Source organism: Orbicella faveolata, unplaced genomic scaffold (genome assembly GCF_042242905.1).
Source record: "Orbicella faveolata isolate gen_17 unplaced genomic scaffold, um_ofav_v1 contig_24, whole genome shotgun sequence".
Lineage (NCBI taxonomy): Eukaryota > Metazoa > Cnidaria > Anthozoa > Scleractinia > Merulinidae > Orbicella > Orbicella faveolata.
Window position 1 is genome coordinate 2,454,271 of NW_028301552.1, and position 14,499 is coordinate 2,468,769.

At 37.1% G+C, this 14,499-nt stretch overlaps 2 protein-coding genes across 2 annotated transcripts; one reads left to right on the plus strand and one right to left on the minus strand.

The window, feature by feature from the left end:
- The first annotated feature begins 415 nt into the window (after positions 1 to 415).
- On the plus strand, positions 416 to 8,853 carry LOC110043985 (DNA-directed RNA polymerase II subunit RPB9-like). The gene is made up of 6 exons (XM_020749494.2): positions 416 to 698; positions 935 to 989; positions 2,887 to 2,960; positions 3,862 to 3,936; positions 4,551 to 4,602; positions 7,776 to 8,853. The coding sequence occupies exons 1-6, from the start codon at positions 634 to 636 to the stop codon at positions 7,833 to 7,835; spliced, it is 381 nt and encodes a 126-aa protein (XP_020605153.1). The 5' UTR covers positions 416 to 633; the 3' UTR covers positions 7,836 to 8,853.
- Positions 8,854 to 9,609: 756 nt separating this feature from the next.
- On the minus strand, positions 9,610 to 11,375 carry LOC110043983 (carbohydrate sulfotransferase 1-like). Its single transcript, XM_020749492.2, has one exon. It carries the CDS (start codon positions 11,194 to 11,196, stop codon positions 9,934 to 9,936), a length of 1,263 nt encoding a protein of 420 aa, XP_020605151.2. The 5' UTR covers positions 11,197 to 11,375; the 3' UTR covers positions 9,610 to 9,933.
- Positions 11,376 to 14,499: the final 3,124 nt, after the last annotated feature.

The window sequence follows — 14,499 nt, forward strand, 5'->3', positions numbered from 1 at the left end:
AGAACCCCCTACCCACGAGTAAAGGAAATAAACTTTGATTCAATCGAGAATTTTCTGTGGCAAATATACAGAAAAAGAAAAATCGAGGGAAAGAGTTTAAGTGATAGTGACAACGATGCATTGTACTGTACCCAGATTTAACAGCGACATCTTTCGCGACTTTTTTTAGCGACTTTTTGCGGGCTCAAGTTGCACACGTGATTGACTGATAATAAGAGATGGAGACATGGTGAGAGCCGATATCGTAAACACGCACGGTCGTTAATAAAGTCGCCGAAAATCGATGAAAAAGTCGCTAAAAATTGATAAAAAATATGTTTTCTCCATGGCACGAATGAGCGACCACCTTAACCTGAGTATCAGGCCTTTCTTAGCAAGAGGGTAGGGGTTGGGGGGAATTGCAGAGGAAGGTCTGACACTTTGCTACAAAATTGGCTACGACCTTCCCTCAGTACAGTAGCGGGCGGCAGTTCAGTTTACCAGCGGACTTATTATTTTGTGGTTCCCAGTTTCCCGCGACGTTTCGAGCCTGGTGGTCGCCATTTTGATTTAGTTTACGTTTGATAAATTACTCTCTGTGTCAAAGTTTTGTTAATTAAAAGGAAAAAAAAAAATTGAAAAAACGACTGGAAGATGAATACCAGAGGTCGTTTAGACGATGGACCAGGCTTTGTGGGCATCAAATTTTGTCAGGAATGGTAAGATTTTGTCTCTTCAACGATTGACATGTTCGTTTTACACATGTACTCAGTGCTATATTGTTTCTGCAACCTAACTTATCGGCAACGTTAACGATAGTTTGCATAGTAAACATGGTTGTACTGTTTCACTGCTTAATTAGAGGTGACGCTTCAATGCAACTCGCTACCGTGGTAGGTTTAGCCATTTGGTTACACTGTAATATTATAAATGGATAGTTCTTTTTCTTCTTCAGCAACAACATGTTGTATCCTAAGGAAGACAAAGATAACAAGATCTTATTGTATGCAGTAAGTGATTAGAGTGTAGTTCATTTCCAGTTGATTTGTTAGCTACAGTGACCATTAGTTTTCAGTTGAAAGTGGAGAGCATAAAATTTTATTTGACAGAAATACATTAGCAAGTGCTGTATGAGATGCATGAAAAACTGAATAATGACTCACAACTACTCAGTGGTACTTGTAGATGATGATCAAATCTGTGCAATGCCATATGTACATGTACTATCAGGACGTAACAAATCCATCAAAATTGATCATCGAAAACCTAATCAATTAATCGATATTTAACAATTATTCCATGAAACCGCGTTGGATATGAAGTGATAAATAACCAACGAGCGCGTAGCGCGAGTTGGTTATGATCACTTCATATCCAACAAGGTCGAATGGAATAATTGTTTTAGTATATTCTTAATCGGGTTTTTGCCGCCGATTTTTATTTCAACAATTTTACAGAGCGGAAAATTTTTAAACTTGGCGCACTGTTTTCCATATAAGGTAAAACTCCGACTAATGGCTCATAGTCGGAGTTTTTGAGCCAATCAGAGAGCTAGAAATGCAATAGTCGGAGCTGAGAATATACTAATACTTGATATTTTTCAACACTGATCAATCGATTGGTCAAAATAATCAATAAATATTGATAATCGCACTATTTGAGATCGGATTATAGATTTTGATCAATAACTAGAGTAAAACTATTAACATATTCATTCACATGACATCATAAAATGAATAAGCTGATCTGAAATCAAACAAAAACTAACCCCTGTGTCTTACCATGACCACCTATTCTTGATAACACGTGATAACCCAGTGTCATATGGAGCAATGAATATTGGAAGATTGCAGGATACCTATGTACAAAAGTGTTACACTTAGGAAACCTTTAACACTCGGTTACAGGGGAAAATTCTTCCATGAGCAAGTCTTGGAATATCACATGGAATCTGAATATTGGTTAAATCTGTGGAATAAGCCCAGGAAACCAAAATAATACAATTACATCTTTGCAAGAATATTGTTCAAACAACATTTTTGCTGAGCAAAACTGTGTTGTGCCTCAGGTGAATTTAATTTCACCAAACTTCAAATGTTTTTCTACATACATAGATATGCAAAATTCTCGTCTCTGGCTGAGTATGTTGTTCACAGAAGTTTTCTGATTACCATGATCTTCTACCTCGTTCCCAAGGTGTTTCTTGCATTGAAATCAGAAATGGGCACCAGAAAGGGAAAGTAAACAATATTGATATTTTTTCGATAGAAATCAATAGAGATCAATGGTAATCGATAGAAATTGATAGAAATCAAACTTTAATTGTAAAAATGATCAAAATCATAACTTTTACTATCAATTTTCACTGATTTCCAATAATAATCAATTAATTACAGTAGTGTCAAAAATAGTCGATTTTATTGATTTTTATCGAGTGTCAAAATTAGTGATTTGTTACGCCCTGGTATTATGGATCGACAGAATTTGGTACTTGTAAAGGGTGTCGCAAAAAATACTACTGTATGAGGCACTAACCTCCCTTCATAAAATAATGTGCTGTACAAAGGCTAATGGGTATGCAGCCTTAGATGGTTACCTGAATGGCATGGGATTATCTGATAACAGTATAGCTCAGAATGTGAAACACTTTTATCTAGTTACCTCAAGGAGTCACTTTTTTGGAAAATGTGAGGTACAGTATTAAAAAAATATTAAAAAGGTATTAGTCCAATGGCTTTCCATTCAGGCTAAGAGAAAGTTTGATTTATGGTACAACACGTAAAAGTAACTAAATTCAAGTATGGAATACAGTAGTTAATTATTGATTTATTGCATGGGTGTTTGTGTAATATGTAGCTAGTGGTTTAAAGGCTGGTTTCTGACTCATCCTGTGTACATGTATTTCAGTGTAGGAACTGTGATTATCAGCAAGAAGCAGATAACAGTTGCATCTATGTGAACAAAATCACTCATGAAGTCAAGTAAGTACAATGGAACCAAGTGTTATTGACACCTGTATTAATAGGCATTGTAACTTCAGAATGCCCCTTACTAAATTATTTCTTGTTGATAGCCAAACCATATCTATGGGATTGCAGAAGATCTCAAATACTTCCAAGCTTAGCTGGGTGTAAGATGAAGATCAAAATGAAATTTGAGACAGAAAAATATATCTGGACTAAGAACAAAACTTTAGATCAATTTATTAAAAAATGGGGGACAATTTGTTCTGTGTAAACAATAACTATAGTCTAACTATTTATTGTATCACTTCTTTTGTAACTTTCTATTGCCTTTGTGATTGTATTTTAAGATAAATGTATTGTTCAGTATGTTTAAGCTAGTATTGTAAGTCATGTAATGTTATTGTAAGTAATAATTTATACGGCTTAATTGGTACGTTGTGTTTATAAGTAATGTTTTAGTATTTGTAGCTGTTGTAGTATTGTAAATAGTGTGAGTGCTCTAATAAAATAATAATAATAATAACAATAATAATAATAATAATAATAATAATAATAAGTTATGGATGCCTGCTCACAATTCTGTACTTCAATGAAAAGCTCTTATACTAACAGTAGAATCGCCGTTTTTTTTCCTAGGAATCTGTATTCCACAGAATGTTCTTAATATGGATACTGTAGTCCAGTTCTGGCCCTCCCTCTGTCATGCAATGCCATACAGTATTTTTTGACAGACAGGGGGCCAGAATTGGACTTAAATATAAATGTAACTTGTATTTTTAAACACAAAGTAACTAAATTGTAGACTTAGACTTGTGTTCTCTGGCCAAAAGATATACTTTTGCTTTCCCAAATTATTGGCATTTGTAGCCTGATACATGTTTGTTGTTAAATCTTCTGTGCCTTTCCTTTTTTACAGTGAACTAACACAGATTGTAACAGATGTTGTAGCTGACCCTACATTACCAAGAACAGAAGATCATGAATGCCCTAAGTATGCCAACTTTAGTTTTTGGGTGAACTTGACACACAAGCTAGCAGGGGTTTCATCGATGTCTCTAGCAGGAGAGCAAGTGGCTTTCACAGACAGGCAAAATGTTTTGAACTGAACTTCTTTGTATGAAAAACTTTCCTCTAGATCAACAAACCAGGCAGGCAAAATCATCTTCACAGATGGTCAATTTGCTCGGTGCCCTGCCCTTAATGAAACCCCTGAGTTAGATTTCCTTTCTTTGGCATGTTGCTGTGGTAACTCTAAGACTATGGTGGCCAACATATGCATTCATAGAAACAACATAATAGGGGACTTTAGATTTGAGTACGAGTACGAGATCGAGTACGAGAACGACTTTTCAATTCTAGTTTTCAGGCTTCACATTATCACATCACCTACCCATTTCATCCCCTGAGCTACCCTCTCTGCCTAAAACCAGCATGAACAGCAAGGACTCTGGAAACGTCACTGATTTGAAAATTGAAAATCGTACTCGTACTCAGTCTCGTACTCATAGTCCAATCTAAAGCTCCCTAATGTAAATATTTTGAAGGACAATCTTTGTAGGTGAAATAAAATATGTACTTCATAAGATGACATTTTTTTTACTTCAGGTGTGGTCACAGAGAGGCAGTGTTCTTCCAATCACAATCCAGTAAAGCAGATGTGAGTCTTCTGTTTTCTTCTGTTTTCTTGTTGTAGTCTCTTCAACTGCACACCCAGCTTTGATTGGTGTATCAAAATTTAAATAATGCCTTTTCTATATTGTAGCTTGGGGTTGCTTGGGCAGTGTTAAATGTATGTTTTTTAAGTGTCCTGAAGAGAAACATTTTTCCTTCAAGATAGAAAAACATGCAAGTGAATTGTTATAAATATACTGAGGTGCAACAGGATTGGTTGAGAAAACAATATCTAATAAACAACAGAAATAATGAACTTTGCCCTTAAAACAACAGAGGTGCATGAAACAAGGAACAAATGAAATTACAGGTTCTGAAGAGGGGTGTGGCCTCTGAGTATACACATCCAAACTATGTTGAACTTCAAGACCTTTATGTTGTATTGATTAATTTCTAAATCATTTAGCGGAAACACTTTGTGTCATTTTGTTGATGCAACTTTTTTTCAGTGTAAGTTCATACATACATACATACATACATACATACATACATACATACATACATACATACATACATACATACATACATACATACATACATACATACATACATACATACATACATACATACATACATACATACATACATACATACATACATACATACATACATACATACATACATACATACATACATACATACATACATACATACATACATACATACATACATACATACATACATACATACATACATACATACATACATACATACATACATACATACATACATACATACATACATACATACATACATACATACATACATACATACATACATACATACATACATACATACATACATACATACATACATACATACATACATACATACATACATACATACATACATACATACATACATACATACATACATACATACATACATACATACATACATACATACATACATACATACATACATACATACATACATACATACATACATACATACATACATACATACATACATACATACATACATACATACATACATACATACATACATACATACATACATACATACATACATACATACATACATACATACATACATACATACATACATACATACATACATACATACATACATACATACATACATACATACATACATACATACATACATACATACATACATACATACATACATACATACATACATACATACATACATACATACATACATACATACATACATACATACATACATACATACATACATACATACATACATACATACATACATACATACATACATACATACATACATACATACATACATACATACATACATACATACATACATACATACATACATACATACATACATATATTTTTGATGAGGCAGGTCTGCGTCTGGCAACCCAGAGGGCTGGTGTGGACCTGCCATAAAATATATACCTAAAAACTAAAATCTAAAATTATTAAAAATACATCGTTAGGATTCAAAAGCTACTAAAAGATAATTTAAAATGACTTAAAATTTACATTTCTATTAAAATTAAGTATAAAAAGAGTGTTTTAAAAATATAAAAATGCACTATTCTTAGATTTAATAAGGCACGCCTCTTTCTCGAACTGTATTTGGTCTAATGTTTTTGAGGCTAGTTTAAGTTTTTCTTTAAAAAGCTGAAGAGAAGTAACGTTTCTTATGAATTTTGGGATGGAATTCCACACTATAGGGCCTCTATACCTTATGCTATTTCTTCCGAGTTCACTATGATAACGTGCTAGCGAGAAGTCGTTCGAGCGCCTTAATTTGTAACTAGTCTCATTTGTGCGAGTTCCAAGTAGGGCCGTAAGCTGCTCCGGTAGAATATCATTATGCACCTGATACATTATCGATGCGAGCCTCCGCTTGTAGATGTAACTCAATGGCTTCCATTTAGCCCTTTTAAGGGCGTCACAATCAGGAGTTCCACTAGGGAGTTTATGGATTAGTTTTGCAGCTTTTATGTGTAAATGCTCTAGGTCATTAAATGAAGACAATGAACAGGATCCCCATACGGCAATGCAGTAGGTCTAAATGGTCTAAATGGTATTTGAAAAAATAGACACAGATGTCAAATCACGTATTCGTTTACAAGTGCACAAACAGTCTAGGACATTTTTCGGTTAGTAGCACACAGGTGGGATTTCCTTGATCAACTACCAAATTCTTAGAAGCAACTTAAAAATTCACTCGTGCAATAATCAGTATAAAGTATTTAAGATCTCGATCTTATGAATGAAAGGGTCAAGACTGTCATCAACTATTTACTAAAACTCTTTAACCATTAGAAAAGAGAATGTTGGAATTAAACAGTGCTGGGATGTGCATTTTTAACTATCACTGAGCATTACAGCCCTGACGGGCAGGCAGAGGAACTGTAGTATTTTTGTTTAGATAGCATTGTAAGTAAGCAATGAGTGTAGATTGCAATATGCGCATACTTTGTTGATCCGCAAAGGGCTTTGGACATTGCAAACCAACTACTTTTGCATGTAGGCATGTAATGTGTGCATAGAGAATTTATTCAGGGGCTATGTAGCTGTAAATGTAGGGCCTATGGTTTACTTGAAACAGTATGACTGTACTTTCAACTTGCACCTATTACTGTAAACTACAGTCGCATCTCCACTAACAGCCACCTCCGTACAACGGCCACCTCTCTACAACGGGCTTTTTTTTTCCAGTCCATACATTCACTCTTATTGTTAACCTCTCTACAACGGCCACCTCTCCACAACGGTTACGGCCACTAAAGTGCGTCCCAAACTACCAAAATAACCTCTCCACAACGGCCAGTTAATCATCGACTGACGAATGGTGTGTACAAGACCCCATGTGATATTGTAAAAGGTCACGAAACTTGATCCGTGCCGCGCGTCGTTGGTCTCTGTTTCTGTTTGGTTTCTGTTTTATTGATATAGTTTGATTTTGTTAGGTATTTCTATGCTACAGTCAGTATGTTTTTAAATATAAAAATGTTGTACCCCCGAGAAAACAGGTGTCATATTACTCTCCTACCTCCCTACCTGCCCGTAACGGCCACCTCTCTACAACGGCCACTTTCCTCTGTTCCCAAGGTGGCCTTTGTAGAGAAGTTTGACTGTACCAAATGTTAAAATTGTTAAAATACTTGCTCCAAACTAACTGGGATATTTTTTTTGACAGCAAATGAGGTTGTATTACGTTTGCACTGCTGTGAACTGCGGCAACAGGTGGACTGAATGAGAGGAAAAAAGAGAGACATGGCTGGACATTGTGAAGTTATTTGTGACTTCCTATCGCCTGCTGATAGGAAACGAGAAATATTATAATGTTGAGAGGAACAGTTGAAAATGGACCAAAGATACACTTCCAGCACTGCTACTGTGCATGTCTTCTAAGCAACACCTTAAAACGTTTGAGCAGAAGTCTTTCATTTTTTATTTGTCCTCGTAAAAATTTTAATTCCAAGTTTCTTAGTTTGCCAGTTGTAAATTTTATCATAACCAAATTCCCAAAACATCCAAGTCGAAACAAATTCCCACGAAAAAAACACGAAGGTGCCAGAAGCTTGAGTGGTGAATTTTGAGCATGTGACGTAATCATACATAAGACCTCTTGATTTTGAGGGGCCACGATGCCAACATCAGGAGCATTAAGCTAATACCAGTTGGTGTGTAAAATAGAAAAGACCATTCATTTTTTGATGTTATCTTATATGTAAGCAGTGGTTTCGTTCAGTTAACGTTTTCAGCAGAAAGGAATTTGTTTTTCGCAGGCAGGCAAAACCTTTTTAAGTTAACTTCTCGATAACAAAAATTCCTCGAGATGGTAAAACTCAGCCGGTCAATTTGCACGGTGCCTGGCCTTTAATGAAACCCCTTCACTAAGCTGCAGCTGTTGAGTATGTGTTGAAAGGTTTAAGCCATTTCAAACGTGTTTTTTCGTTGGGTCTTTGCATCCGCAACAGTATGGCGTATTAGGAAACCCCGATACGTGGACGTTTTGTTTCACGATTAAGTTTCTTTTCTTGTCTGTATTGCGTTGATGCTCGCCTTTCTGTGCTTATTTTCTTAGATTAATGTTTAACATCTTTTTGATAACTTTTTTTATTAGGCCAAAAAAATCTAAGAAGTTGAAGTAGATCGAAGTTGACATTTCATAGCAATATGCCTTGGTGTAAAACATATACAGTCTCAGAGTTTGGTTAAACCGACCGTGAGTAAAATGAAGACCAGGAATAAAATGCATAATGTAGTCTGCAGACATTGTATTCTAGTTATCGAGAGCAAACCAGAGTCCAGAATCAGTTTCACTTCGATTAGTCGGAATAACGTCCAGGTTTTAGTCTGCTTGCGATGAGAAAGTGTGAATACTGCATGTTGCATTTTACCCTTGTACTGCAGTCTACAATTTTTCCCCCGGTCTTAAGTCCGCATCGTGTTTTATTCTGTCCGTGGTTGAAACTTAATACAAACACAGCGCACTGAAAGCCATAAAACACGCCGAATAAATCAATGCAATTGTCATTGGAACCGAGGGACGAACTGAAAAGAAATACAGTCGAACCCCTATTAAGCGGCCACCTATTAAACGGCCACCCCTATTAAGCGGCCAGTAATCAAAGTCCCGATGAGGGCTCTCCTATTGTTTTCACCTCTATTGAACGGCCAGTTTCCATTTCCCGGAGGGTGGCCGTTTAATAGGGGTTCAACTGCAGTTCCAACACGGCAGAGTTTAACACTACAGAATGTGTCTTAGTAAAACTCTCATCGTTTAATACCTAATTTTATGTCGTCCAAGGGTAGTTTTGTCTCGGGGGGGGGGGGGGGAGGGGGTGTTTGAACTATAACCATTTCCATTCTCTTTCAACTGGGTGTCGAAAATAAACAGGCAATTACTTTGGTTTTGGTTTTGGTTTTGGTTTTACGACGGTGGGAGATTGACTGAGTAGTCTAATTGTTAAGCAGTTAGTTTGGTTTTGGTTTTACGACACTCAACTGAAAAATGTTCCATATCATCAGAGGAATTTGATTTATTGGTCGCGTTGGATCATAAACAAAGCTAAATGCCACGTGCCCTTCTATGTTTCTGCCCATGACTCCGCAACTTTTTTTAACTGGTGGTGGAAACTGGGAAGAACTCTACATGTCTGAGTGTGTTTCTCCGTTTGTGACAGTCCGCAAATCAAAATAAGCTGTAAACTGCTCTTATTTAAAATACTCTCGTCAATCAAGTGATCAAGATCCAAAATACTAAAAATAAATGGCCTAATCTCAGTTCAGCTGAGTTACTTTCCGTATCGCAGCGAGCACGCTGCTCTGTGCCACAAGGTAGGCTGCTGTTAATGTAAAAACCAATGTTTTGCTTCATAATCATCGCTAAAAAGCGGAGTTTCTACGTTTGCCAGTAGTTCGTAGGATCTGTCGACAGGTTTATAACCCATTAACGCCATCACATGTCGACAATAATGCTCAATGAGGTCAATTTCATGCGGATGTACCTTCCATCTCCAGCGATTGGCCGCTGCCCATGCGTCATCTTTGGTGCAAGTCGCTTGTTCTCCGTCTTCCTTTTGATTACAAGCCCCCCTGCTCTGTCGAGTGGTCTCGTTTAACCACGTTCGCACGCTCTCCGGTACAGATAACCCAGCAAAATTGTAGAGACCAGACAGCTCTTTCAACGGGTTCAGCGCCAAGTCTTCGTAGCGTTGAAATTTGATCCGATTTCGTAACGATTCCGGCAGTTTCCTGACAAAGTCTAAGTTATGCTCAGTTTCCTTACAGTTCAAGTAACTGAAGCGCCGCGTTCCCACTTTAGAATCACCTTTTTGCTCTGTGAAGAATCCCACGCTAAGGGCTGAAGCGATCACTGCCCGGGGATCTCTTACGAGCAAGATAACTTTACAGTCAACATCCTCTGGCATACAAGACGCTAAAATACTTTTGATGCTGTTCTCGGGAATACGAGGAATGAGAACTTTTATAACGGTTAAGTCATAACGTTCCTTACAAGCACTTCCCAAAGATTCACTGGTCATCGGAGCACAAAGTGATGGATCCCATCTTAGATCTGTCGTCAGATAGGGGCATAATGGCGGCGAGGCTATGGCGTGACTTACTCGAGGATGGGCCGGTTTACGGTAAAACTTCTCGATATCAGCCAACATCTGCGGTGAATCGAAGCTGCAGCGAAATATGCCTGTTAAAAACTCCATCGCGCGTTCATTGTAATTCTTGCTCGTTCCCAGCGTTGCCGGACTGACTCGTTCGACAGTTTGTAGAGGTTCATACATATAAAACACTGAAGGGTGGTGGTTGAAAATATCTCCCATCAGCGTGGAACCCGATCGGCCATGCGACACGATAATAAGATTTTTCTTGGCTGTGCTTGAACGCTCTTGAAACTTCATAGCGTTCTTTTCTGGATCAGTATAAAATTCATTAAGATGGTGTTCTTCCTGATCAATTTGTTGAAATTCGTCTCTAAAGACTGGTTGATTCGATGAGCCCGCAATGTACGAACCAATTAAATAGAGTGCGAACAAGCATAGCAGCAAGGGAACTAATTTCAGAAGCCTTGATAAACGAATTCGCCTTATAGTCATCTCTCTTTAGATATATCAACAGTAGAAAAGATCGAAAAAATAATCAAAATTGGATTTCATCTATTCGTGGATACTGTTGCCATTGGAAATTGTGTCAGGTTTGAAAAGCATGAAGTTCTTTTCGTTGCTTTGAGACGAATTCACGGTTCTCAATTGAGCTTTCTCGACTGATGCGAACCTCTTAAAAAATCGGTCTTAGGCTAAAATAATCGCGTGTTTATCCTCTCATCCATCCTTTGAAGGAAAAAAATATTATTGTTTTCAGTCTTGGGCCAATGGGAGATGGAATCTTGAAGGTTTCAAGTTGTTAGTTTTCGCGAACCTTTATTAATTAGCTGAAGGCGTTTACTCCGACAACAATATTTTTCTTCAATCTATTTTCATTTGGCAATGTAAAGACTGGCGTTCAAAGAGCACTTATAAAATCAATATTAATTTCCATTTGTATTGATCCACCTTTTCCTATTTTTTCTTAGTTCTTAAGGGCTTGGAGCACCAGTTGAACTTTTCGCCGTGCATTAAATGCGGAAGACGGACCCGATAATTCATTATCGAAAGAAATATATACACGTTTGTCACTCATTTACGTTGCAAGGTAGCTTGCTGTGAATGGAGAACTTTTACATCTTCAAATTTTTGAAATATTACTGAAAACTGGAAAGTAGACCGAAAAGTATCAACTGATCGGTTTCAGCTTGCGTCATGTCGATATATTATATGCAGTTATCGCGAGCTGGATTGAAACGTGATTCCTTAGTTTCGTTTTACGGTGAATCAGTCAGGAGACCAGAAATTCATGGTCTTTCGCTTGTTCAGAAATATCTAACGTAGCCTCACTTGCTCGATTCCAATTGAATACAGTGATCAACTTCAATTTGAATCGTATGTTTGCAGTCATCCTAATGTCACATCTTGTAAATTGATTTTTTTTGTAAGCATTTTTGTCTGATTGGTGTTGTTACTAGTGGAGTCGGTGAATGATACATTATTTATTCATGAGTGTGATAAAGAGCCGCCTTCATTTAGTATTATTATGATTATGATGATGATGATTATTATTATGATTATTATTATTATTATTATTATTATTATTATTATTATTATTATATTGTTATTGTGTACCCCAGTCCGAGACTCTCTTCATCCGTAGCAGTTTTTGTCACAACTGTCTCATGCTTTACTGTGTGTATATCGAGTTATAATGCACGTGGAGTGGTTGGAGAGCATGAAAGAAGACTAAAAGCAATAACTGACTTCTTGATTATATTGTGAATGGAAATGTACGATGCAAACCCATTATCAGGGCTGCTGAAGAAGGGCGTTGTTCTGCTTTTATTTTGAGCTCCAATCCCAGAAAACTCCATCAGATTAAAAGCTGGACTCTGACAGACAAAGAGCGCTGAATTCAATAAGTTTGCACAAGCAAATTTGGCATTTGCAGTTTTACGCTTTCTTTTCAGACCGTTTTATCTTTCGCTTGATTTATTTTTTCAAGAACTCCCTTTGATCCCAGCTTAAGACCAAATCATATTTCTAAACAGGTGAATTTTGAGGTTCAGTTTTCATTCGCTGACTGAGTCCCAAACGATTTTTTTTGTTTTTTTTTTTAGCAACTTTTGACATTTTTTTGAGCAACTTTTGAGCAACTTTTTGAGAAATTGCGGACAACGTTTTGGGACATCTCGAGCAACTTGTGGAAAGCCCGAGAGTGGATTCAAGATTTCGCTCTCTCTCTCTCTCTCTCTCTCTCTCTCTCTCTCTCTCTCTCTCTCTCTCTCTCTCTCTCTCTCTCTCTCTCTCTCTCTCTCTCTCTCTCTCTCTCTCTCTCTCTCTCGGTATCATGGGCCACGTTTCCCTCCAGCCAAAACCTACATTCTTTGTTCAAAAATCAACAATATCATAAATACGATGATCTCCTACTTGTTCTCATGTGTGTTTAAATTCTCAATTACTCTGCAGTTCAAACAGAGTAATATTTCATATATATATGTTGACTTGCAGGTGGCCTTGAGTGATAGGGTCTTTAGAAGTAACACGTACTTGCGTTGTATCTACCGGACATGCAGTTATCTATCCCGTGGATGACGTTATTTATTTCCTCCTTGGATTAACTACCCTAGTCTAGCTGTCGCTGACCCTCGCCAGCCCCACTCTGAATGGATTAAATTTATTACCTTTCACGGAAATTAAAGTTAACTGAAGCACGTTCTCTTGTTTGTCGGAAACAAAATATTATCCCATACCTTTCTCAAGGTATTGGATAACAATAATCAAACCTCACTCTCTATGACATTCACAGGCCTCTAACCGCTAGAAAACATCGCTGAAGCATAACGGAAACGTTTGTTTCCGATGCACTTTTTTTGCTGAAAGTATTCTTATGAATATTGCTAGATTATAGTGCAAGACATTTCTGTTTTCGAGCGTCTTTTTGCAGCCCGCCTGCGGACATTAAAGCCTGATGACGCACTTAACTTCTTGCACAAATGTTATACGGCTAGTGCTGTTTTTGTTGCTTTGAGGTTATTTCTGCCGTTTATAGAGAAAGGAAGAATTTTACACGGTTTAGTTAAAAACATATGATTGTATTGTATTTTATTTACATATTTTCAACGGACATATTATATCCTTTTCAAAATCTCAGTTTCGGGTTTTTTCTTAAAATATTCTTAAAATTTCCCAAATTTCAGCCTCGCTATTCTTATAAATTATGTTCTTATAAAAGTGTACACTTCTCATTCACCTGTTTGCCCGCGCAATTTACAGCGATGCACAATCCATTGTGATAAAATAAACCAGGCATACAAATCCGTCTAGCTAGATGCTATATAAATCTGTGACAAGTTTTTCTTCAAATTTTTGCTGATTCTTTCAAGTAGAGAGACGTCGGTGAAGGAGAACAGGAAACTAAGGTGTGTTACGCCTAATTAATTAGATCTATATAACTTGCCTCGGGCAAAGAAACGTTTTCTGATAAACTTTTCAGGTCTGATTAATTTTCTCTGATAGACTGTGATGACTGAAGATAATGAAATTATTTAGAATTAATTGATGGAAGCAGCTAAACTAAATAACCGACCTCTGTAACTCCTTAATTAACATTGTGAGCTCAATGTTATTCATTAGGTCAAACCAGCTATTTAAGGACGGTTTAAATTCGAGTACGCAAGCAAGTGAAACTACAAACCGTAGGAAATTCAATTTACTGTTTGCGTTTGTGTCGCAGGCCTGGACCCCCGGCACTTCCAGAAAAATTGGGTGGGGCTGTGCGGCCCGTTTCCCAAAACCCTTAAGCTATTTATG

What these genes read in the sequence shown, in the direction of transcription:
- LOC110043985 (XM_020749494.2), top strand. Translation starts at nt 634, where the DNA reads ATGAATACCAGAGGTCGTTTAGACGATGGACCAGGCTTTGTGGGCATC. An exon ending in ATCAAATTTTGTCAGGAATG is followed by an intron (nt 699 to 934) that starts GTAAGATTTTGT and finishes TTTCTTCTTCAG; the next exon opens with CAACAACATGTTGTATCCTA. An exon ending in CACAATCCAGTAAAGCAGAT is followed by an intron (nt 4,603 to 7,775) that starts GTGAGTCTTCTG and finishes TTTTTTTGACAG; the next exon opens with CAAATGAGGTTGTATTACGT.
- LOC110043983 (XM_020749492.2), bottom strand. Translation starts at nt 11,196, where the DNA reads ATGACTATAAGGCGAATTCGTTTATCAAGGCTTCTGAAATTAGTTCCC.